Source organism: Marmota marmota, unplaced genomic scaffold, assembly GCF_001458135.2.
Source record: "Marmota marmota marmota unplaced genomic scaffold, marMar, whole genome shotgun sequence".
Taxonomy (NCBI): Eukaryota; Metazoa; Chordata; class Mammalia; order Rodentia; family Sciuridae; genus Marmota; species Marmota marmota.
The window spans coordinates 42,258,323-42,284,485 of record NW_025999853.1 but is presented as its reverse complement, the minus strand read 5'-3'; the positions used below and the strand labels follow the sequence as shown (position 1 = coordinate 42,284,485).

Sequence of the window (26,163 nt, the reverse complement as noted above, 5' to 3'; positions counted from 1 at the left end):
CCCTCCGTTTTAAAATCTGTAAAGAGGAACTAAACCCTTTAAAAGGTGAGGCCCTAGGTAACTTAGTTTTGAGTCACAAATTGGAGAATATATAAATGTGATATATAGTATATTTATATATATGTGTAAGTTAGAATTACTCCAGGGAGTTTTAGGAAGATTGTTTTGCTTCTATCATTTTGAAACTTTTTAAGAAATTCAGTCATTCTAGGGAGAAAACTGGGTGCAGAAGCTTTGCAAGGTGGGCAACGTTCCTCCAGACCTACTCTGGACACAAGTGTAGTCTCATCCACATTTTACACCTCTTGTTATTGGATTTTTTTTTTCAGCATTTCACATAGTTTAGTGCAGCTAGAGCAACATTGGGGAGGAATTGTGTTTTGAAATTAGAATTGTGCTTTAATGTTCTGGACTACTTTATTGAACCTTTGTTCAGTGTTTGCTTTTCACTTATTGAAGGAAGCTAAACTGGGGGAAGAAACTTTGTATAAGCTGTCAGGGGTGGGAGAGAGAAAAGATTTTATAATGTCTCTTTTTAAAAATGAAATGTTAAAATTTTTCCATATTAACAGAGTGTTCTAATGTAGAAAGTTGTGCTCTCCTACTCCTTGTTTCTCATTTTCTTTTTTTGGTACTAGGGATTGATCCCCGGGGCACTTAACCACTGAGCCACATCCCTAGCCCTTTTTTATTTTATATTTAGAGACAGGATCTCACCGAGTTCATTAGGGCGTCACTAAGTTGCTGAGGCTGGCTTTGAACTTGCAATCCTCCTGCATCAGCTTCCAAGCCACTGGGATAATAGGTGGGCGCCACCGGGCCTGCTCATTTTCTTTACTAACCAGCTTTAGTTCACCTCCGGGAAGCCTTCTTATCATTTAACCTCTTTGGTGGTTTTTTTCATGCTCTTCTCTGTGCATTTATATTGGGTTATCTAACTAATTCTACCTCATTAGACAGCATTTCTAACTTTGGCAGTGATTCTCAGCCAGGACCTAGGGTCCTCTTTGGGTTAGGAGGGTGTCTGAAAAAAACTCGCCAGATGATGCCAAATACTGTCCTTGATATTCACTGCTTGAGTTAAAAAAAAAAAAAAAAAGTGTATTTTGTGCTTACTAAGTGTACCAAGTACTGTTAGGGAAATAGAAGTCAGCCTCAGAGGCAAGAGACAAACTCCAAATAGTGAGAAGTATGAAGTTGCAATGTAGGTGAGGTGTAGGTGAGATAGATACTAAGCAAATAATTATTAATAATTCCAAAATCTTGGTTGTGATCAGGGCCACCAGTGCTCAGTGAGAACTTCTAGACTTAGATGTGCAGGGAGGAGTTGTGGAAAGGCCTCATGGAATCAGTGGCATTTAAGATGAGCCTTGAAGAGTGGGTAGGAGTTTGGCAGGTACCGTGGAGCAGGGAGACTATGTGCCAAAGCCCTGGGTACTGAGTGAGGCACAGTGTGAGAGAGAGGGTTAGAGAGGTTTTGGGGTCTTTCAAGACTTAACCTAAACAACCCAGGGAGCCTGTTGATTGCATCCAAGCAGGGAGAGTCATGACCAAATTTGCATTTTATAAAGGGTTGGCTGTTGGGGGAGCAGATTGGTGGGCTCAAGTGTGCAGTGAGGAGGCCAGGTACGCTGTCCCAGGGTGCCATAATGATGTCAGCTACACTAGGGATGAGCAGAGTTGGAGAGAAAGGGTGTTGGAGAGGTATTTGGGAGGTGATGAGATTGATTGTGGGAGGTGAGAAAGCAGGCAGTGAAGATGGTGATCAAGGTAAGATGCAGAGAGATGTTTCTGAGGCCTTGGGGGGGTCAGATCAGGTGAGGAATGAGGCAGGTATCTAATGGAGGTAGGGATGTGGAAGTCTTAGTCCTCAGCCATTTTGAAGAAAGAAGCAGGGAGGGGAGCTAGGGGCTGTTGGGAGTGAGCTGAGTGGGAGTGAAGAGTAAGAAAACCAGGGTTCTGAGGAGCTGGGCCAAGAAGGGAGGGCAGCCACACCGCCACTTGCTCAGGACAGCTTTCCCTCTGGACTCTGAGTTAAATACCTGGCACTTTTTTGTATTCTCACAGTGGGAAGCTTTCAGCCTTCCAGAACTGCAGAATTTCTTGCGCATCTTGGACAAGGAGGAAGATGAGCAGCTTCAGAACCTGAAGAGGCGCTATGCGGCCTACAGACTCAAGCTGGAAGAAGCCCTTGGCGAGGTGTGGAAGCCTGGCTAACACCGGGGGCATCTGCCAGGAATGCCCCAGTTGGGACCTATGTTCAAAGAGCAGCAAGTGCCTCTCTTCAGAGAGCTGTTTTCTTGCCCCATGATGCTAGGGTCTTCCCCTTTTATCTCTAGACTTAGTTCCCAAAGCCTGGTCACGCAGCATGCCGCACCTCATGCATCCTGCGTAAGGGACTCTGCGAGCTTGTTCTGTTACGGCATGGCGGTGTTACCTCTTGCAAGCTGCGAACCTGTAGGCATCAGGAGCGTTCTAGAGTGCTTGAAAGCATGAACTCTGGGTTGTTGTTTTTTTTCTTACTCTCTTCTAGTTGTTTTAATTATGTGATGATGTTAAGCTTTAGGATGTGCAAGTGAGTTTTTAAAAGCTTAACAAGGAATCTCTGAATACTTGTCCTATGTTGAAACTACCTGTCTGTATTTTTGTTTTCTAACAGTAAAGGAATCTATCCATGTGAACTGAAGGCACAGGAATCTAGGAACTCTGGGGAATTTGGGAAGGATTTTGTAGGAGTTTGACAAAGAAAGTAAAAGCAAGTTTGGAAAAAGGATTGTGTAGAGGTGAGGGCTCTGAGGGTTGAGGAAGGTGGCAGGGGGTAAGTTGGTGGTAGAAAAGAAAGGCTTTATTATTTGCTTGTGAATGAGTTAAATGAGAAGCATTCAGTGTTGAGATGTTAAATGCGTTTTAGGATTACTTGATTTCCCAATGAGAAAAATGTGGGGCAGAGCCAAAGAGGTAGGAGCTAACCCCAAGGAAGGACCCAGCAATTCTGGAGAATGAGGCAGGTGGACGGAGGTGAGCCCAAGGTTTGTCTCATGCAGCTGGATCTGACCCCTCCGTGCCTGGACACCCAGATTCTCCCTTCTTCAAGTGAAAGGTCCTACTGGTGTGCCTGGTCTGTGTAGGTGGGGCCTGGTCAGTTAAATTTATATAATACAGTTGTGTCTACCCCCCACCCCGATGTTGTTTTCAAAGTTGAAAAGGAGTTTGGGTGAGGGCAGGTGTTTTCTCCTTGATTATCAGCCAGGAGGTTTATCAAGTACAGGGCTCACATCCAACTTGTGACAACCATTCCCTTCTCTTTTATTCCACCCTTCCTTCCTTTTCCTCTTCATTACTTCCTCCCTCTCCCTCTCTCCCCTCTCCTCCCTCCTTTTCCCTCTCCCTCTCTCCCCTCTCCTCCCTCCTTTTCCCTCTCCTTTTCTTCTGTTCTCACATGCTATAGAACAGGGATGTTGAGTAAAGACCCAGCACTACCACATCATCCTCAGTTCTGAAGGACTTGACTGCAAGGAGGAGGGCCCTCAGGATCGAGGGAAGTCCACACTCAGCTGACCACACACCGGGTGTTCATAGTGGAACTATTGAACAAAAATGCGTGTTCAACCAAAGAAATGCATGTGCAATAGAAGCCTTCCTTAATACAGGCAAAATAACCTCATCTTCTGCAGTGACTTACAGATCTGAGAACAGCGGGGAAGGTGTGCTGTGGTTCCAGTGGGGCCTTACAGTCACTATTTATAATCTAGATTTGTTTGTTTATAAATTCCCAAGGAATTGTTAACACGTTGGTGACACCTAATGGATTCTTTTTGAAATTCCAAGGTGCTTCAGTTCTTAGTGAACTGTGCCTTTTACTGCATTATCTGTTCCCTCTTGGTGGCTCTTCTGACTTTTCAGAGAATACCCATCTTGTTGGAGGCAGATTTACATGTTGGTTACACTGTGCCACATAAAGTTACTGAGACAATCAGATCTTCCTAAGCTTTTAAGGAAAGTTGTGGGGGGAAAAAGTAGAACTAGCTATAAATTATGCATGACACACCTTGTTTAATTTTGCATGTAACTTCTTTTTAGTACATCAATGAGGTTTTAGTGACATTGTCATCCAACACTTGGCCTTTGTTGTTCAGGGCATGCCTTCATGATTTTAATACTGGTTTTCCTATTCAGACTGTGGATTGGGTTTGAATATACTGTTATCAACCACCTGGTCTTTTAATTACTCATCCCAGTAAACTTATAGTTTGTGAAGCATTTGTTTCTCAGATTCATGACACTGTTAGAACCTGAAGTAGTAGCTGATGGGTATCTGTGAATTCTTTTTTTTTTTACTTGAAGTAGATTGTCTGAAATAGGCATATTCTCCTCTGTGTTTATCCCAACCTCCCTGTCATGTGCACTACAAGTTACAATTTGGAAGTTACTGTATTAAAATTCTGTCTGTTCATGGTTCTAGAAGAGTGATGTTCTCTCCCAAACACTGGTTACTGCAGCAGCATTTTTAATGTTGTAAAATAAGAATAAAGGCTTCGAAGGCCAAAGATTTTAAAAAGTCATTTTACAAATGTTATGTTAAATTAAAACTGAGCTTTGCTGTAATATTGTTTTCTCTTCAAAATGTGATGGTACAGGAAAGGTGTTATATGAAGGGGTGGTATTGCAGGGGAGCATTTTAAATTGCAGAAGTAAAAAAGTTATAATATTTATAATTTTGATGAGTTTATTTTTATAGGGAAGATTTTTCTCCCCTGAAATTTTTTCTCGAATGGCAAAATGTTTCCATTATTAAAAATTGAAATTGTTAGTTGATGTTTGTGTGTTTTTATTTATAATATGCTGGATTTAAGAGAAAAAGTCACAGGAGTAGAATCGACTATAAAGAAATACTATACAATGAACACCCTGTGATCACTACCAAAATAGAAGCTTGCCCAGTTCTTTGGAAATCCTCTCCCTCCACCCCCATTCTTGCCCTGAGGTCTTCTACCCCTGAAACAGAACATTTTCAACATACAGTGGTATTGCATTTGGGGCCAATGTGACTCTCTCTATATACAGAGGAAGAAGGGCATTTGGGGACAGCAGTGTGGGCTGGGTCTACCCATTCTGCCTCCATGCCTGCTTGCAGGGCCCTTTTCACGACTACACTGCCCCCTAGAGGGGTTGGCAAAATAGAAGCCAGCTTGCTAGGGAGAAGCATTTCAAGTACCAGAGCTGCTTCATAATGAAGATATGATAGAGAATTATGGCTCTCAATAGTTTTCCTTTTTCACTGAAATATCCAGAGGATTAGGATTCTAGATTGGGAGTTCAACCTGTATTGCAACCCAAGGTACTGTGGGGTTGCGGGGTGTCTTTTGGAATTTCATCCCTTAAAAGGAATTAGCTTCCTGCCCTAGGTTTCTTTTCAGAATTTGTTGCCAATTGAGAACTTTTTTTTTTTAATATATTTTTTTAGTTGTAGGTGGACACAATACCTTTATTTTATTTTTATGTGGTACTGAGGATTGAACCCAGTGCCTCACACGTGCTAGGAAAGTTGTCTACCATTGAGCCACAACCCGAGCGAGCCCCCAATTGAGAACTTCTAAATAAATATTCTTATGTTGCAAAAATATAGAATTTTCACGGTGGCACACACCTGAAATCCCAGCAGTTCAGGTGGCTGAGGCAGGAGGATTGTGAGTTCAAAGCCAGCCTCAGTAAAAGTGAGGTGCTAAGCAACTGAGTGAGATCCTGCCAGTAAATAAAATACAAAATAGCCTGGCTCAGTGGTCAAGTGCCCCTGAGTAAAATACCCAGTACACCCCTCAAAAAAAAAAAAAAATATATATATATATACATATGTTTCCCATGCCGCTTGGCTTATAACTCCCTCTTCAAGGCAGGCCATAGAAACTATAATCTTCCCCTCCCTTTCTGTCTTGGAGTTGGCTATAACGGAATTACCTTGGACTGGGGTATAGCTCAGTGGTGGAGTGCTTGCCTAGCATGTACGAGGCCATGGGTTTGGTCCCCAGCCCGCACGTGCACGCGTACACACAAGAAGAAAAAGATCATGTCTGATGTAGATCATTAAGATCCCAATTACAGAAGGGGTCCTGCCCCACACCTGGAAAAAGGAATACTGTACAGAGGCCAAGAAAAATCTGACAGGCCTTTCTGGGAAATGCAAGTGAAGGGAGGTTTCAAACGAGCAGAAATAAAAAGGTACTGGCAGTAAGATTTCGGAAGTAGCATTAGATCATACCCTTTTTGTCGTATCATATGTCTACACTGTTCTCCAGGCTTCAATCATGCTTGCATAATGAAGTCTCCATAAAAACCTTTCTAAAAGGTCAGGCTGAACAGATGGAGGTTGCCAGAAGGTGTTGTGCCCGCGGAGCATGGAAGCTGTGGCCCTTCCCACAGGTGAACCTCTGCATCTCTTCATCAGCAGCTTTTGTAATATCCTTTTAAAAAGCTAATAAGCGTAAGACGTGTTTCCCTGAGTTCTGTGAGCCTTTCAAAAAAAGATAATTAAATCTAAGGAAGGGTTTATGGAAACCCTGATTAATAGCCAGCATCAGAAACACAGGTGAAAGAACCTGGGCTTTTCGATGAGCATCTGCTGTGTGGGGCAGTCGTGGGGTCTGAGCCCTTACCTGGCATCTCCTGGTAGAGTGTCAGGACTGAATTGGATTTGAGGGCACCCAGGTGGTGCTACAGAATTGTTTGCTTGCTGGTGGGAAAAAAAGTCTCCATACTATTTGTGTTGTCAGTGTGTAGTAGGAAAGGCTAAGTTGAGCTGGTTCCTTAAATATCATTGGTAGCTGGGCACTGTGGCGCATGCCAGTGATCCCAGTGAGTCAGGAATCTAAGGCAAAAAGATTGCAAGTTTGAGGCCAGCCTCAGCAATTTAGCTGAGGTCCCAAGCAACTTAGGGAGGCCTTCTCAAAAAATAAAAAGTGCTGGGTAAGCATCCTGGAACAAAATAATTAATAACAACAAAATAAAAATTAAATATTGTTTAGTTGTATACATACATTTGTAACACTGTCAGATGATCTTAGTTAGGAGTTCTGTGCTATTGAAAGGATGAGTTTATTATAATACCCAGTGCCAACCAAGGGCTGACCACGTGTCAGGCATTCTGAAACACTTGGTATGTATTTACTCACGTGTTCCCTTACTAGGTAGGTAATGTTACTATCCTCATTTTACAGATGAGGAAACACATTGTCGTCCAGCAGCTTCGTCTCTGGCTACTGTGTGTGTGTGAGTGGCAGAACCAAGAAGTGTCCAGGAACTTCCCAGTTTCTCCATTTTTCCCTGGAAGCTCTCTGCAGCTTTTCAGTGAAACTGCCTACTCAAAGAGCAAAAGCCGCCACACTACCTTTAACGTTCAGGCCAAAGCTGGCCTGTTTTGGTGCAGATAGACTGCATTGATGTCAGTGTGCTTTCTGATCCTACTTTATTTTTTGTTCACATCTTCTGTTTAGGTGATTTTACTATCTACCTGCTGTGTTTTCTTTTAGGGAGGAACTGACAGGGCAGGTAATCAAACCCCAGGTTCTCCCTGCAATTGGTAAGATAATTCCCTGAAGCCACCTGGAGAACAGCTTCAGGGAGAGAGGAGAGGAGCCACCAGACCTGCCAGGGTTTGACTCACAGACTTAGGCTCCCACAATCAAGGATCCTTCTCTCTAAAGGAACCAAGTGTGCCACTTTCTGGAGTGAACCATTACTTGCTTAATTAAGTCTGCAAAAAAGAAGGTTTGCATAGGGATAAAGGGCAAGGAGGAAGGCCTGGCGAAGGCCAGAGGGGCGGGATGGAAGCGGCAGGTCATGTAACTACTTCCGGGTTAAACCTGACCCTTCCATCTGCAGGGTCAGGTTTAGGGTTGGACTTGTTTGTTGGTTTCAGTTTCATTCTTGGATTTTTGGCAGATCTTTTCTGGTGTTTACACCTCTGAGAACAACTCCTCCCTGTTTCCTGGAAAGGTGAGCATGATGATGATGATGATGATGTGATGATGATGATGATGATGATGGTGGTGGTGGTGGTGGTGGTGGTGGTGGTGCACTATGAGCAGCTTGTGGGTTTTCATTGTTGTTCTTTTACAACCAAGATAATTGAGCAGAGGCACAGTAGGGCCTTGTGGAAAGTTTTTGCTATGAAGCTGGGAGATGGGGAAAAGGCAGCATGGTTAAGTTCTGCTGGAAGAGATTTTAAGACAAAATGGGGTTGCCACATTATTTCCCCACAAACTCCCAGTGCTGGGATTTTTTTAAAGGCAGATTTTTCTGCACCCCCACCCTGAACTGAATCTGAATCTCCTCTATTGGACCCTGAGAATGCCATTTTCCTGCATTTTTCACACCGTAGCTACAAATCCTAGAGTCCTACAAAGTGTTACCAAGGCTGAAGGGATACAACGTTTGACAGCCTGTTTTATCAGGTTCCTTCTTGCTGTTTTCTTCTGTGTTATTATGAAAAAAAGAACTTTAGGGCTAAATAATTTTTCCAAGGTTAAGAATTTGACCTTTGGCAAGGGTGGAGTTAAAGTTTATAAGGGCAATTATTCTGAATCAAGCCCAGCTTTTTCCTTGTAAAGTGTTGAAGGCAGCACCTGAGTAGTTACCTCAAGGCTGTTGTGAGAACTAAGATAGCAAACTTGAAGGCATCTTGGGTACCATCAGTCCTGGTGTAGCATATAGTGGGATTGTTTTACAAATTCTTATTTCTGCAGTAGTGACTGCTGGGCCAAGATGTTCACCTTTGACACTCAAACTCATCCAGAGGCATCCTACAGGTCCATTACAAGAGGGACCTTTTTCCAAGCAGAAAGCCTTTTGTTTTTATTTTTCCAGGGTTTAAAACTTTCTATTTGCATATTTAAAATTGTCCATTCCAATTTTAAAATAATTTGAACAAAAGTTACTCAGATTAAGCTGCATTTTATAGCCTGTGAGACATCTTGGACCAGCTTGGAATTTACTGTAGATTTCCCTGTCCTCTCACCCGGCTTTTTCCTTCCCTGCCAGCTAGACAGCAGAAGGGAGAGGCAGGCACAGCCTTTGTTTGTCAGTGGTTCTGAATTTGACATGAAAGGGGCAGCATAGCTTTTTTTGCAGCGTTGGCAATGGAACCCAGGGCCTCACACAGGCTAAGCTCCAACTATACCCTAACAACAGCAGTCATTTAAACTTGACCCAACCCCTTTGCATCTTACAGAGTTAAACAGCTAAAATAAGTAAAATAAAAAGGCAATGCTTGCTTGTGGAATATACAGTCCATATTGGTGGTGTACACCTCTTTATGATCTGCCTGCTTGTTCTCCTGTTTTGTTGTGGGGAAACAAACTGGTGGAGAAGCAGCAAGCAACACTTGGAGAGGAGAACTCCAAACTTAATTTTATGCCAGTGGGCCTAGAGGAAAACAAAAACTCCAAATTTTGAGCCCTCATACAGTTTCTTACAATATTTATAGGTAATTTGAGGTCATCTTAGACCCATCCTATCATTGACGCTTTTCCCTCTTTTTAAAAAAACTTCTTAATCTATTTGGCTGATGGCCTTGTGCGGGGGTGGTGGGGTGGTGGGGTCGGGTCTCAAACATGTTCACAGAAACAGTTGAGAAGATGTTAGTTACATCTCAGGCCTCTGTTAACATTTCTCAAGGAAGCAGTCAGACTCCTGGGGCAGTTATTTACAATCCAAAAGGCAGGGACCTGTGATTAATTAGGCTTCCAGGAGAAAGGCTGAGAGAGGGGAGCAGAATTGACTTCTTCCCCAGGCATCGTTTTTTTTTTTTTTTTTTTTTTTAACTTTAACGTTTTTTGTTTTGTAATTGTAGATCCACAGCATGCCTTTATTTATTTTTACATGGTGCTGAGGATCGAATTCAGCGCCTCATGCATGCAAGGCAAGCGCTCTGCCACTGAGCTACAACCCCAGCCCTACCATAATGTTTTGTATTTCATTTCACAACCAGGTCTGGTTTTGTCATCAGTTTGATCATTGCTTTTGAAGACTCTGAAATTTTTCTCTTTACATTTCTGCCTTCTGAAATTTTGATTTACCATTTTTTTTTTTTTTTTTAAATCTCATTCATATGGAATTTGTCAGATGTGGTTGTGGAGGAAACAGATCAGGGTGTATAAGCAAGTGGCGTCTGTGCACAGTGGCCATTGCCAAGTTGTTATTGTTTTAAAAATTCATGCTGGGATGAGAATGTGGCTCAGTGGTAGAGCACTTGCCTAGCACAGTGAGGCCCTGGGTTTGATCTTCGGTAACACACAAAAAATATAAATAAAAAATTATGGTTAGGGAAGGAAATTGAGTTAAAAACAGAATATTCAAAAATTCTAGGGCAGTTTGTAGACCAAGGAATCATATAGGGCCTTCCCTTTTGCTCCACATAAATGCATTCACAAAGTGGTGTCTTTCTTCCCTGACAAGCTAGAACCAAAGCGCCCAAAGCAGCTGGGTCTGGGGGTGCTCCAGCTGTCAGTTCAGCATACGGCAGAGAATGATGCTGAATGATCCAGACCAGGGGGCTGTGGGCAGCCTGCAGGCCTCAACCTGTTTCTAGTGTTTGCATGCTCGTAAATTCTCCCTCCAGATGGTCATCTCCTGGAGATCTGTCTATTCAGCTCACTTTGCATCTCTTCCTGCTGCAGGGCACAAAGTTTGTGGGAGTCAAGTTTCACAGACAGGTCTGGAAATGGCCACTTGGACAACTTGGAGCCAGGAAAGGACTCCTCTCCAGACAGACCCTAGGCTGCAGCTTCCTGCCTCTCCTGCAGTGCTCGCCTTTGGCTGAACTCAGGCAGGGCCTTGCATGGCATTATAGGAAGGAGACTGGGGACCAGAGTTTTTGTTTCCCCCTGCTAGGTGGAGAACCAGATGTGGCACAGTGAGCTTCATTCTCTGTGGGGACATCCAGGAGAGTTGTCAAAGGCTGAAGGCTTTCCTCAGAACTAGTAATCACTCATTCCAGACCAGTAGAATGCATCCAAGTTGTCTTGATTTCAGGCATCGTAAGGTGGCTGCTTACCTTATCTGGAAGATGCTGGGAGAGACCAGGGCTGGGGAGCAAAGTAGCTACTTGGCTTTTGCATCTGAGCTGCCTTCCCTGTGTTAGGAGGAGGCACGAGGATAGTGACAACAGGTGGCTTGGAAATCAAGGAAGAATCCTGGTATGGTGCAGCTGCTAAGGGGCTGCTGCTCTCCCCTGCACTGGCTCTTAGGAGTTCTAGAGACCCACTGGAGATGCGTGTTTGTGACTGGAGCCTGCCAGCCATTAAAATATTTTCCAACATCTGCTGAGGACATTTTAGCAACCATTCCAACAAAGATGCTTCTGCTTGGTTTTAGTAACAATAGCTGGAATGAGTGATTATTTATAGTCTTTGGGTATGTAGTAGTGCACATAAGACTTTTGCCCCTTCTTTGTCTGTTCCAGGTACCTGTAATTGGATGGGCTCTGGCAAAAGCCCTGATCCAGTTTCTCTCTTGGTAAACAGCTTTGGTCACTGTAGTAGGCATACATTCCTGTGTAATAAACTAGCCAAATCAACTTAAAACAACATTAAATATTGATTATATTATTATAATCCGTAGGGTAAGAGTTTGGGAGAAGTTTACCTGGATGGTCCTTGCTTTGGGGTTTCTCCTGAAATTGCAGTTAAGATGTTGCCTAGGGCTAGAAAACCTGCTTCTGGGCTGGGGATATAGCTCAATTGGTAGAATGATTGCCTCACATGCACAAGGCCCTGGGTTCAATCCCCAGCACCACAAACAAAACAAAAAAAATCTGCTTCCAAGATGGCTCACTCAGGAGGCTGGCAAATTGGGGCTGGTCTTTTACAGACAGCTTCAGATCCTCACCAGGTGGACCTCAGCATTGGGCTGAGGTCCTAATATGGTGGTGTTTTTTTTCCCCAAAGTAATAGGAGAGACAGCAAGGCAGAAGTGGCCACATCTTTTATGACCTATTCTCAGAAGTCACATACTATCACGTGCCCTATTCTATTGGTGATATGACCAACCTTCATGCATTGTGGGACCACAGAGGATCGTTAGGAGCTGTCCTGGAAGCTGGCTACTGCAGTCATGCTGGAAATAAATGGGGTGTGAAGAACCCTCTATTTCTTTTCCACCAGCAATGCTGTGAAGTGGGACAGGAAGCCACTTGAATGGTTGGGGCACTTCTTAGTCTGATAGTGTCATTTCCCTTAAGGACAGGCATTAATGTCATGGAGGAATAAAAAAATTCCCTTACATAATGAAGCTCACTACTAGGCAAAGTAGGCTCTCATATATGATGAGGAAGGGATGGATAATTCTTTCATAGACAATGGAGAAACTGGATTTTAAGAGAAAGATGGACTTGGGGCTGGAGGTGTAGCTCTGTCGTACAGTGTATGCACAGCACGTGTGAGACTCTGGATTCAATCTTCAGTACCAGAAACAAATCGGAAGCCAGATCTTGAAATCCTTATGCTATTTAGCTTTCTAAGCTTGGTTATATTAAGCTGAGGAGAAAAACCCCATTCCCTGGATGTTTTAATTACCAAAAGATGGTAATTAGAAGCACCTTTTATACCTCCATCCTCTGAGGACCTTTCACCAGCAGAGCTGCAGGCCAAGAGGACATGTGTGGATATCAGGTTTCACAGGCAGGTGGTCACGAATCTTCCACTTAAAAACTAAGATTGGAAACTGTCCTCTCCCTACTCTGTGGTACTCCAGTATTTAGCACCCATATCCCACAGGTGAATCTCATTTTATGTAGTGATTGCTAGGCCAGCAGTAGAGGTCTTGGACAGTGCTTACGTCCTTTGGGTTCTGCTTGTTGGCTGTTGCTTCAACAGATTTCAGTGTATGCACATGACCAGCCCTTTAAATCCACAGGTGGCAGAGAGATGTAACCAAGTCTGTAGGGAGCTTGGTGCTATGGGGCAGGTACAGTGTCAGTGTGAATAGGTGGGTTAGAAAGATGGTCTAGTAGTCTGTGCTTGTCCTCATTTTAATGTGTGTGAACATTCTCCTTGCTGATGGCTTTACATTAAGATGTTAACTAAATTTCCTATTTTTATGGTGGTAATTTAGCAATTTTATGAGTGCCTTATGCCAACTTATTTTACTACTTGGTTACTGATTAAAGGCTCTTCACCTTTTTCTCCAGTATTTAGACAAAGGTCAGAGTGGGTAGCTCTCAAAAACAAGTCTGACCTGGCCGTTCAACCTTATGTTTTTCTTCTTAATTGCTTTAAGTTTTAATTTCTCCTGTCTTGGAATCTAATAGGTCAGTGCTCATTCTTCATTAGATTTTCTTAGCCTTAAGGCTAAGACTTAAGTCCAGGGTGGGGGGAAAAAATCACATCTAAGTATTTATTTCCTAGAGCTACTGTTAGCTTGATTTGTCGACAGGGAAGGGGCAACATCCAGCTAGGTGAGCCCCTGCTATTAACAGCTGGGAGTTGTTGGGAGAGATGATTTACTGTGGGGCCCAAGTACTGTTGCTGGGGGTATGCAAAAGATCGTAAGGTCGGAATTGCTTTTTATTCACAATTGTGATTGCAGTGAGCAGCTTTGAGGATGAAGTGGTGGTGGTCTTTTGAGGCAAAAAACAGGCATGTTGGAGAACAGGTTTTCCAAGCTCAGTGTTCCTTTTCTGTAACAAAACCCAGTGCTGTGCAGGTATTCACAAGGTGGGCCCTTTGCATCACACCCATGGGCTTAGGGACAAGAGTGAACTGACAGGCTCATGCTGATGAGTCCTTTGTCTCTATGAGACGCCTAGGTTGACTTCCAACACCAGCATCCGTGAAACAACAGACTAACTGGTTAGCTTGTAAGGATCAAAATCAAATCATAGGGGCTGGGGTTGTGGCCCAGTGGTAGAGTGCTCACCTAGCACCTGTGAGGCACTCACTGGGTTAGATCCTCAGCACCACATTAAAAAAATCAAATCCCAGACCCTTCTAACTCTGACATTGTGATATGCTCAAGTCACCTGTTTTTCTGGTAATCTAGCAACTCTCTGGGTGTACTCTAACATCTTATTTTCTACTTGGTCTTTAGAATTGCTGGGATGAGGCAACCTGCTGGGTGCTGGGTCTGGGGTTGTTTCTACAGTTTTATTGGAACACACACATTTATGTATCGTCTAGGGCTACATCTGTGCCCTAGACGAGACATGTGACAGACACACATGGCCCGCAAGCCTAAAGTATCACCTGTCTCTCCCTTTAAGAAAAAGGTTGTTGATCCCTTGAAGTCATTCATTAGGACAGTGGGCCACAAGTCTGCAGACAAGGCAAAGTACCTCTGAAGATGAGCATCATCTACCTACCTGAAAGCTAGCCTAGATTATTTTTTTAACCCCTCCAAAGTTGTAAATGATCAGGAAACATTTTCTCCATGGCTACGTAGTGCTTCATTCAGGCTTGTCAATCACTAGGAAATCAGGTGCATAAGAGCTATCCAGGCAGAGACTATAATCTGTTGAGGAAATGTCCCATTTTTTGCTATTAGGAAAGTGGTTAAAACAAACAGCATCAAGAATAAAAGTAGCTTGTCAATTACTACTTGTGGACTAAAACAAAGGACACAGTCCCACTAGAACAGAAATAAATTTTAATTTGTTGAAAAGTGCAGCAGTGAACAGGGTCCTTCGAAGGGCACTTTCTAAGTGAAATGACTGATGACAGAGAGCCAGGGCCAAGTAACCTCCAGGAACAGATGATGCAAACATAGGGAGTTTACAAAAATTCAGTGGGAACAAAGTAGTAAATCTAAAGAACCTAAATATACCCATCTAATTCCATTGGTGGATCAGTTGAAGTCCCCTCTGCTTTCTCTTAAGGATCCTGGGACAAGTTAGCTTTCATTTGAAAAGCACTAATCCTTAATACTTAAAAATAAATTTAAGAACATTTCTCACAGATTAAGGTGTAACTTCTATGGCTATCATTACTATTTTGTACAAAAACCCTAGTGTCGTCAATTAAAATATGTTTGCAAAAGCACCGTTTGTCAATTCAAAGATACTCAATGTATTCCCTGCTTTGAAATTATATGAGGGAGAACTTTATAATAGGAAATGTTGTAAGGCAAAAATCTCTTCATTCCAAAGGCCTCTATTCATTCCCAGTGGTTTTACAGTCCTCTACTCTGCAGGGTACCAATAGACATGAACCTGACCTTAAAAGGGAAAATAATCAAAATCCAAATCAGTACAGTTAAGAACAAGGAAAGCCTCTTGCAAGTGGGTCCCTTGTACAAAAACATTCTGAAAACAGCAGTGCGCCCTGCAGTCCGTTAGGCTAGAAACTGAGGTCTATTTTAAGGTTAGCTAGGAAAGATCCCCAAACTAAAAGAGGTACATGGAAGGCCTTACCACATCTCACACCCAGACACATCAGCTGGACGCAAGAGCAGTGTGGCAGAGAGGCTGCTGGCAGCTGACTCGTGTCACTCTTAAGACTCCACCTGCTTTCAGGAACCAGCATCATAAACTGAATAATATGACATCACAGTCCAAGACCTGGTAAGAGTTGGTTTCTTTTTATTTGGGAATAACTATGGTCAACTTTCACTAATGTCAAAGTTGACGAATAAGAATCAAAGTGGAGAATAAAGTCAATACCCACATTCAACATTATAGTTGCTTTTAGTTACACTTATTTTTAAAATCTTCTCTAAAGCATTCACAGCAGAGGTGTTCATTTCATCGGCCTATTCACCTCTAGGTACCACCACAGTTGCTGGGGTCACGTGAGGTAAAAGAAAAAATCCAATGGCTACTAACCCAACATGGCTATCTGGAGTTCTGATAGAAAAGTTAACTACGGCCATGTCTTAAGAAGTGCTTAAAGCTCGACAGGCCTTAAATAAAGCTAAAATCACTTATTGCCTGAGTTGAACCGGTTATAAACCACAGCTCTTTCTCCCTTGCTGTCCCACCTATAATCAGCCTTCTTGAAGAAAACATTAGAAACGGAACTGGTTTTCAAGCCAAGAAACAAAACGTGTGTTCTAAGCAGTGAAACCTAAAAATCTGATTTTGATAAGTAATAAAAGATTCCAGAAACTCAGGAAGAACCTATCTGAAAGAGAAGAAGATAGGATAAAGCAGTTGATGCTACTTTAATTTGCATCAACTACAGGGCATTTTTACATCTTAAAACAAATGACAGAAAATAATGACAGCAAAATAGAGTCCAAACAACTTCATATGTGGCACTGATAAGTTAGGTTCCCTGTGGGACAGGCACTTGCTTCCTCCCAAGTTTGGCCCTTCAACCTGTTGACCCAAGAGCCTGGTCTACAGAAGGCCCTTAGAAACACAACCTTCCCCAACTGTGTACCTTGACAGTTTAGAGGCGGAAGTCTCAAGAGACATTTCCTCAATACTGCTAGTGCTGACTGGCACTCCACATGGTTAGCCACTGGAAAGCAGGTGGCTGTCACCTTCAAGAGCAACCTGGAATTAGCCTTTACCACAGCTTACTGCCCTATCTCAATGTAGCACTAACCCAGAATTCCAAAGAAACAGCTTGGTTGACATGTTTTAAATTTGCCACCTTATCACACTGTGATGGATTTTATAAACAACATTATCTACTTATTTTAAAACAATGGTACCTGTTCTATGATCTGATGATTCAGCTGAGGGTTATTCTTCAAGCCATGTGATGTTAGTATTTTTGATAGTGAGGTGCTCAGTCTGAAGTGTGTGCAGGTCCTTTGAATTTAGATCAACTCATAAACCAAAAGGTTTTCATACTTTTTCCCTATCTGAATGGATTTACACATTCAGACTCTGACCACATGGGGATAATCAAGAACTGTGGCCCCAGGACAGAAAGGACATGGTGAGAACAAAGACTTCAGGAGTGTTCGTTATCATCTGAGGAAAGAGACAAGGGTAGCCACTCCCTGACCTATGGGCAGAATTCACAGTTTAACACATTGCACGAGGAAGTCAGCTGATTGGGTTGCTTTTCAAATAGGACTTAGAACCAGTCCAGAGCTTTTCCAGGCATGGTCTCAAAGATGAGCTACAGACACCTACTACAGTCACTTCATCAGGAGGAGTCGTGAAGGGATCCCACTTGAGGCTGGGCATGGTCGCTAAAGAGGATGTTTTGAGAACCTTCGCATCCTGACACTGCCATGATTGCTGAACATGAGACGAGGGTCAAACCTGTATCTGGGGATGATAAAAGAAGAATCGTTGCATGAGCTTTTAGCTAAACACTATTTCCTCAGAATGTTATTCATCAGAAAGGTTAGCAGGAAGGGATGTAAAAGAAAACAAAATCACCAGAAGGGACTCTCATGAGAAAGTCTGTAGTAAAAGATACAAGGACTTAATAGTTAAGAACATTTCATGGTAAACAAAAACCCACTTCTGCTGAGTGCAGTGGTGCACACCTGTAATTTCAGGTACTTGGAGGCTGAGGCAGGAAGATCACAAGTTTGAGGCCAGCCTCAATGACTTAGACTACATCTCAAAAATTTTTAAGAAGAGCTAGGGATGTTGCTTAGTGGTAGACCACTTGCCTACCATGTGTGAGACTGTGTTCAATCCCCAGCACCACAAAAACAAAAACTTCCCATCCCAAGCCAGCAAGCCTAAAATCATACAGTATAAATTGAGGGGAGAAAAAGCAGAAGGTTAATCTTAAATGGTACCAGAAGGTAACAAGTTTTTTTTTTCCTTGAGGGAGGAGGGGTGATCCCTGAGGTATAAAGCAGCCAGATGGAAGAGAAGAGCCTAACCCTGGCTGAAAGCTTTGCTGGCAGTTTCAGAGCCCTCTCCTGTTTGATAGTTAAAACATACAGACACAGAAGAGCACAAGTGTGCAGCTGAGACGTGTTTGAATCTGGCTCACAATTTAGATGAGCTCTGCCCACCCCCCACCCCCCCCCCAAAAATAGAATTCACGCCAAATGTATGGCACACACAAAAAACAAAAAACAATTTTACCACTCCAGGGGAAAGGTAGAATGAATGCTGAATAAAGAATATGCATTGGCCAGGAAGATTTTAGGTGTGCAGGCTGGAAGTAATATTGTACTCAACTCTTACTTCCTATCTTGTAGGATAAATTATTTTAGAGAAGTGGTTGGTCAACACATTTGTAAAGGGTCAGATAATATATTTTGGGGGGGACTGCAGGCCACATACCAACCATTCAGCTTTAGTATTTAGTAGGAAATAGTAATCAGGGCTAATGAATTTAAAACAGAAAATCAGTGGAGTTTAAGACAGCTCAGGCAAACAGCAGCTCAGCAAAATCAGCATCTAAAACTTGAATCACAAACTTCAACAATGTAAGTAAGACAATTGGTTATAGTTAAACAGATAATCAGAAGAAAGAAGGTAGCTCCCACATCTGCCTTGCACTGGCCTATCGGATGTGGACATGGAAGGTCTACATTCTAGCAGCCAAGTGGTCAGGGACTCATTGGCATCTAGTTTGATATACTGTGACCTAAATAACCGTTGGAAATTGCAAAATCAACACAAGCCACCCCAAAGCCCTGTGCTTTTCAGAGACTGAACTTCCCATTTCAGAAGACCAAAGCTGGGGGCTGGGGTTGTGGCTTAGTGGTGGAGTGCTTGCCTGGCATGTATGAGGCACTGGGTTCAATTCTCAGCACCACAAATAAATGAACAAATCAAGGTCCATCAACAACTAATAAAAGTTTAAAAAGACCCACAACCAAAGCTGGGAGGGCAAAATACTTGGCCAATCATTACACTAATAGGTATCTATATTTAAGAAGTAATTTAGTGCAAATGATAAACTGATAAATATAATTTCTTTATATTGTCATCTAGCTTTCTAAAACTCTGATTCTTATTTTGAATTGCTGTATTTGAAAAAATTTGATCAACTCATAATTATACACATTTATGGAACACAATTTGGTTTTGACACTGGTATACACTGTTATCTAGGTTTCTGTTGGTTTTTTTTGTGATGCTGGGGACCTAACCCAGTGCCACGTACATGCTAGGTAAGTGCTCTGACACTGAGCTACTTCCCCACCCCCAGCCCTGTTATCTAGTTTTAGTGTGCTAGAATCTGTCTCTTTGGCTATATATGCAATACTTAGATATATTTATTTAATAAACAGTCTATAATCCAGTTTCTCTAATCATTGACATACATTCTTCTCATTTGGACTGAAAATAAAATTTGATATGAAGATGGCTAAATAGTTACAATTTTCCATCAACTTAGGACCTCGCTGCTGTCTTACAATCAAGGGTGTAAGAACTGAAATAATCCATTCCTGGTTACAGTTTTTAAACTTCATACCCTTTAAGCATAAAGTGAATCCTTCTTGTCAGAGGCAGCTTAAATGCCTGGTGTTTGATGCCTTGTGTCCTATTGACTAGGCACTGTGTAACAGGAGAGGAGGAACAACATATCTGGGCAGGTGAAAATCATCTTTGTATTCATTTTTGGAAATGGACTTACATTTCAATATTTGGTTTAAACCTATCTTCGCATGCTTAAAATATAACATTCAAGTTACTATAGTTGGGGTTTCTGAGAAAAGTGATGAAGGCATACACTCTTGGAAAGCCTAGGAACAGGACAGCACTGGGTCAGAGCTTACTTAAGCCCTACTTGCCACGAGTACAACCAAGTGGTACCATGACAAGAATCACAGCAGCAGGGCAAAAGGAAGAGCCTGGGGCAAGAGAAGGGTGTCCATGCACCCAGGGCAGTGGAGAGCCAAAGTGTCTCAAACAGCTTATTTTCCCAGCACAACAAGGTGAGGCAATATGAAGATAGTATTCCCTCTCCAACAGAAAGGCTTGTGGTCAATGCAGAAAGGACCCATAGGACTTCCTATCTTCTATAACAGCATGACCACTAGAGACAACTCGGCAAAGTGAAGACAGAGGAAACTTACCCGGGGTCAAAAACCCCTGGAGTGCGACAGGTTGGCCCAGAACAGGACTGTAACATCATCAATCGATAGTTCATCTTTCCTAGAAGCTCTGGGTCTATACTTTTAGCAATGTTAGTGATTTGGTCTGGATCTGCAGTCAGATTATAGACTTCTACAAACACCTGGATGAAATGAAAGGATGGTGGAAATAAAAAAGGGTTATAATCAAGGAAATATTCCAAACATGAATTATTTCTAAAAGGGAAGGGAGGACATAGAAAAAAACCCAACACCCAGTATAACAACATCTGGCCTCAAGATCCTTAAGGAGCCTAACTGTGTACTTATGACAATGGTGCATCTGTGCTGGGTGTCCATGGCTTTGAGTCTATAGCTTGAGCTGGAAAGGGACCACCTGCACCCCGACACCTTCAGGCAGTCAGGATAGGGCAGTAAGAGGAAACCAATTACTCTTGATAATTGAAGAACAGCAGGCAGGGTCCTCAATGGCAGGTCCTCCGAAACAAGACTTCATAATGAAACTACAGGAGTGAGAGTTAATATTGGAAGGCTTACTTCTGCCTTAGAATTTTGAGATTCAAATAAGAATGGGTATGAAAAGTGCCTCAATTTAAGCTATTCAAGTTTCCCCATTTATAACACCAATTGGGGAAAGATACAATACTCGTTATTTCCAACATTAGACATAACTGTAGGATTAGTACTTCCCCCTCTAACCTGTATGCTGTTCTCCAAATTGGAGTCAAATGATAGGTTGCCTACAACAGCTTCCAGTAGCTATCCTCAGACTATCATTTATAATTATCAAAACTTGATGAACACTGTTGGGAAGGGAGGAACAGAAACTGAGTTTGAGGGACACCCTTGTTGTCCACCATGCTTCTGAGCTCCACGTGGAGCAGCAAGCACAATTTCTGAGAAACAGAGGAACCACTACTCTGTGGAGTACCAGACGCAGCAGGGGTATGTGTGCTAATAAGCAGAATGCGCTCACAGGGACCGCAGCCCATGTCATTCTTCAGGCTGGCCAAAAAACTCACTTCTTCCAAGGACAGAGCTCCTGGGCCTTTGTACCCACTCTATTTGATGAGCACTGGACTGTGCTGCGGTGGGAACAGGAGTTTTTGAATATATCAGTTGCTATCAACTTTCTAGGAAAGGCTAATGCCTCTCACGGCCATAGAAGTTGAAGTGCTTCACTTTTGCCCCAACTACTTTTTAAGAAGGGACCAGGTGTGAATCATTCTAAAAAAGTGAACTGTGTCTGAGGGGTGGTGTGAGTGGAGAAAACCCATTTAGAAAGATCACAGTGACAAGCAAAACATGGCTGTGTGGAATTTTTCTTAACTGAAGGACACACTAAGTGAAATACCTTCCTTTCATTTATGTAGTGCTAAGAAACACATCTTCCCTAGAAGGCACGCTTGGAATTACTCTTTTGCCACCACGCCCAACCAATAAAGCACTAGCAATAGACAAAGGTTGGGGGAGGTATAGGTGAAGCCCCTCTTACCTCTTGGTCATCAAACTCGCAGTACTGTAAATTCCATAATGCTGACATTGTCCTTACACAAGCATAGGTGTTGTTATAAGCATCTTCACAAACACAGTCTGGGAAGCATTGCTGTAGGAATATTTAAGAAGTTAAATGAAGAGCGTTCTTCCATGGTAACAACAACCTAGTTGCCTACAGGAACAACTCAGTTAGCTAAAGCCAGACATGGAATTTGGTAGAAATGAAGAAACCTTCTGCAGAGACTCCAATAAGTAAAAAAAACAAATGCAAAGGGCTGGGGTTGTGGCTCAGTGGTAGAGCGCTTGCCTAGCACTTGCAAGACCCTGGGTTTGATCCTCAGACCACATAAAATTAAATAAAATAAAGGTACTGTGTCCAACTACAACTAAATATTAAAAAAAAAACACCAAAAAACAGATGCAAGGCTCTGTTCCTTACTAATGGCTGACTTAAAGAATTGTGTTGGGGCTGGGGACGTGGCTCAAGCGGTAACGTGTTTGCCTGGCATGCGCGCGGCGCTGGGTTCGATCCTCAGCACCACATAAAAATAAAATAAAGATGTTGTGTCCACCGAAAACTAAAAAATAAATATTAAAAAATTCTCTCTCTCTCTTAAAAAAAAAAAAAAATCTGTGTTTGTACCATCTGTAGACTGCTGCCATCTCTTGTCTGGTAACCTCCTGATAATAATTAGTTGTAATAAGCACCTGTTAAATGTACAGGTTGGCAAGGAGAAGAAACACCCAACAGTCACTTCAAAGGACTACTATCCTATAGAGAAGTAGCAGCTAAAATGAACTTTGTGGCAATATTTGCAGGTAAATCATTTATGAGCATTCTTGTCACCAAAATGTGACGTAACTGGCTTTTAAAAAATATTCAGTTTTTAGTTGTAGATGGACACAATACCTTTATCTCATTTATGTGGTGCTGATGATCAAACCCAGTGCCTCACATGTGCTAGGTGAGCACCCTGCCATTGAGCCTGAGCCCCAGCCCCAGCCCTCCTGTGGCTTACTTCATGTATTCCACAGACTCTGTCATTCTACTTGTTGTTAGCCCTTTACTGTGTCCCAAATTTGGCGTCAGGAGAGCCAACTCCAAATGGAAGCCTAGTTCCCATTCTCCAGCACATCTATCAGTTACCTTTATGACCTGTTTGGCTGTCACCAGTGAAAAACACTCATGATGGCATATTTACAGGGGAGAACCCCACTTGTCAGAAGTAACTGATTATATATTGCTATTTAGAGGGGCAGGAAAACAATGAAAGGGTACTGTCAGAAAATAGGGCAGATACATGCATTTGTTGCACAGAGTAGAAGAATTCAAAGTGCACATTCTGGTGATAGGTTGGCAGCATCAATTTCAGGATTACCAGATTTACCTTTGTCAACCTACAAATTTCCCACAGTCGGGTGACCAGGGAGTAGCATTCATATGAAGGTTTCCCATACTTGCACCCCTAAGCAAGAACCTTGCTGCACTGTGAGAAAGCTGTCGAGGCCAACACAAGTTACTACTCACAGATACTCCGGGACTCAGGGAAGGACATGTTGGGTCCGTGACATTCTGACCTTCTCCTTGATATTCTACCAAGACATCTGACCGCCAGGTCAAATTACTGGTACCTCTCTAGAAAAAAGAGCAGAGGTGCTTTCCGTGAGGCATACAGACTATGATAAAGAACACAGTTTTTACACTACTGCCAAAAAGGACTCGAGAGTCAAAACTAATTGGACTGCTCATTCAGTAACTAAAAGGAGTGACAGTCAAATGCTTTGAATAGTCTCTTTCCGAGACTACTACTGTGAAGCAGGTCAGGAATAGAAACCAACAAAGTAGCTAAGCTAGAATCAAGTCCAGTGCAAGTTGCTCAAAGTCCAGATCATTGTCAATAACTCCATGTAAGAACTGTAAGAACTGTTCTAAGCTTATATCAAGGTACTCACAACCTAATACAAACACAAGAAACAAACAAACAGGGCTGGTATGCTTGGAACTAGAGTAAGTTCAGAGTTCCTTAGAATAAAGCTACAACACGTACATTAACTCCTTTGCACAGCACATTATTGGTGTGGAAGGAAAGCAGCAGCTAGAACAAGAGCAAGTTTTGCTTCCAAAGCACACAGGGTAGAAGCAGAAAAACTGAAATGCAAATCAAACCCACAATGAGATACCACTTTACATCCACTTCAATAAAAAACACAAGCGCTGGTGAGGATGTAGAGAAATTGGAACCCTCAGACACTGCTGGTGAAAATATATGTAGAACGATGTGCACCTTTGGTAAAGTCTGGTAAGTGCCTCAAAGAGTTAGACATAGTTACCAAATGACCCAGGAATTTCTACTTCTACAGAATTACCCAGAAATGAAAACATGGGTCCACACAAAATCTTGTATACAAATTGTTCGTAACAGTATTATTTAAAATAGCCCCCAAATGGAAAAGTGCAGTCTAAGTGTCTCTGAAAAATGGATAAGTAAAAGGTGGTACATTTGCCAAGTGGGGGTAATAGTATATTCATACAATGGAATATTAGAAATAAAAGGATCATACAGTGCAGATGATCCTTGAAAATATGCTCACAAGAAGCCACATATTATATGATTCTATGAGACATGTCCAGTATAGATATATACAATGGAGGAATGACTATTAATGTATTTGGGGGTTTCTTTCTGGGATGATAAAAATATTCCAAAATTAGATTATGGAGATGGTTGTACAACTCCATGAATATACCGAAAACTACTGAACTGTACCCTTTAGATGAGTGAATTGTATGATATACAAATTAAGCTATTAATGATTCACCTCATTAACAAATAAATTGCACAGTAAGACCAAATATACATTGCAAATACTTTTTCAATTTGTCACCTATTTTAACTTTGTTTATGGTGGCTTTTGAGAGAGCTGGGAAAGGGAAGATAAGAGTATGCTAACGTTTACATGTGGTCCAGTCAGCCTTTTCCTTTAGAAAACTTGCACTATGAGATCAGAAAAATCCCATTCTCTGTCCTTGCAAATGCAACAGCTTTGAGATTTAGCTTAAGTCTTTATATAACCTTGAATTTAGTTTGGTTTTGGCTCACGATTGAGTTAGGGCTTTATACTTACCAAGATGGGCAATAAGGACATCCCATCCATCTGTGTCTTATTTAGGTTGTAGCCAGCAATGTCCAAAATAGTAGGACCCAAGTCAATGTTGGCAACGAGCATCTGTAAAAACAAGAAAAACAACAGTCTAGTATGCAATTGGTCCTGTCTTCCTTTTCTATCTATATTAAGGCTCTCTCCTGACAACCCATCTGAGACAACTACTACTCACTCTTAACTTTTGTACAGACCATTGTTTCTTTGATCTTACAATTTCATATATTCAAATTAACAAAACACAAAGCCCTTATGAGGGTTGTAATACATGCTTCTGAGAAATTATAAATCTATTTCACCCAGACTCTAATTGATCAAAACATTTAAAATTCCTTTGAAATTGCCTTGTTATGAGTCATGAGTCTTGGGCTAATGATTTAAAAAAAAGTGTTTTCCAACTTGATTATTCAGATTGGTTCACCAAATTGGACTTCACATTTTTAAATATCTCAAAGGTTGAATGCTTGCCACCATTGAGAATTATTAGCCCATTTTATAGTTTTTCAAAGTTGGCAACATTGCTAAAACATAGGCTTTGAAGGCTTCAGGAAATTACTCCCAACAATGTATCAACGAAAGTTTCCTCACACAGCATAAAATAGATGTTTTAAAATATTCTAGAAATTAAAGACCAATGTCTTGCATTTATACCTTTCCTTATTAGGAGTATTTTTCTTCTGTTTACAATGCTTCTACAGGACCTAAACCAGCATGATCCAATATAGATACAGTAGAGACCATATATTTAAAATAACTGCCTTTAAATGAAATAGACAAAATTCATTGTGTACATATTTAACCAATATATTTAAAAATTACTATTTCAACAGGTAAGGAATATAATGAGATTCTACATTTGTTTCAAACCAAGCCTATTCAGAACCTACTTGGAGGCCTGGAGGTCACCTGGTCACAGGCTGGGAAAAGCCTTAGGATAGCAAGGACAACCCAGGAAGCAAAGCAGGGGCAAGGAGGGGGGAACTAATGCTTAGTGAGCACCTAGTCTGTGCCAGATGTTTAACCTTTATTCTTATTTATTCCTTCCCACAATCTCAGTATGTAGTACTTCCCCCATTTTACAGATGGAGAAATAAAATATAAGAACAAAGATAACAGTTTTAACTGGGAGAACTATCTTGCTAAAAAGAAATGTTTTTGAAATTATTGAGAAGAAAAGAACAGAGAGATAAAAAAGAAAAAGAAAAAGAAATCCTTCCACTTTAAATGTGAAAACAAAACTGAAAGTATGATGAAAGGCAAGAAAACATCTTCAGAACATTGTTCTTCAGGGGTCAGGTTTCCTCTCAGCCAGGATGGCTCTCAGAAGGCAAGGGATACATATCTTGGCTCTGAATCAATTAGCTTTCTGCACCTGTCAGAAATTACCATTCAGTAGAGACAATTCAGGAGAGGTAATCCATATGTCACTGAGGAAAAAAAAAAAACCTCAGAGAGTTAGTCTCCAGGGATTGCATAAGACCCACTGTTATAGATAATTTTCCTAGTCTAAGTCCCTGAGGCAAACTGAGCAGGTTGGAACCCAGCCAG

The 26,163-nt window shown here is 41.8% G+C and overlaps 2 protein-coding genes across 5 annotated transcripts in view; one reads left to right on the top strand and one right to left on the bottom strand.

Moving 5' to 3' along the window:
• The window catches only part of Rassf3 (Ras association domain family member 3), a 130,951-nt gene extending 126,141 nt beyond the window's left edge, over nucleotides 1-4,810 (top strand). For all 4 annotated transcript variants that reach the window (XM_048805749.1, XM_048805754.1, XM_015483056.2 and 1 more), the window contains one exon: nucleotides 2,068-4,810. In XM_048805749.1, the coding sequence (XP_048661706.1) occupies nucleotides 2,068-2,217 (150 nt within the window). In that variant the 3' untranslated portion in view covers nucleotides 2,218-4,810. The remainder of the gene's footprint in view (nucleotides 1-2,067) is intronic.
• A 9,807-nt stretch (nucleotides 4,811-14,617) lies between these two features.
• Gns (glucosamine (N-acetyl)-6-sulfatase) overlaps nucleotides 14,618-26,163 on the bottom strand; it is a 35,968-nt gene continuing 24,422 nt past the window's right edge. The window contains exons 10-14 of the mRNA XM_015483055.2: nucleotides 24,580-24,681; nucleotides 22,982-23,089; nucleotides 21,452-21,562; nucleotides 19,939-20,099; nucleotides 14,618-17,212 (exon numbers count right to left, since the gene is read on the bottom strand). Of these exons, the coding sequence (XP_015338541.1) occupies nucleotides 17,134-17,212; nucleotides 19,939-20,099; nucleotides 21,452-21,562; nucleotides 22,982-23,089; nucleotides 24,580-24,681 (561 nt within the window). The 3' untranslated portion in view covers nucleotides 14,618-17,133. The remainder of the gene's footprint in view (nucleotides 17,213-19,938; nucleotides 20,100-21,451; nucleotides 21,563-22,981; nucleotides 23,090-24,579; nucleotides 24,682-26,163) is intronic.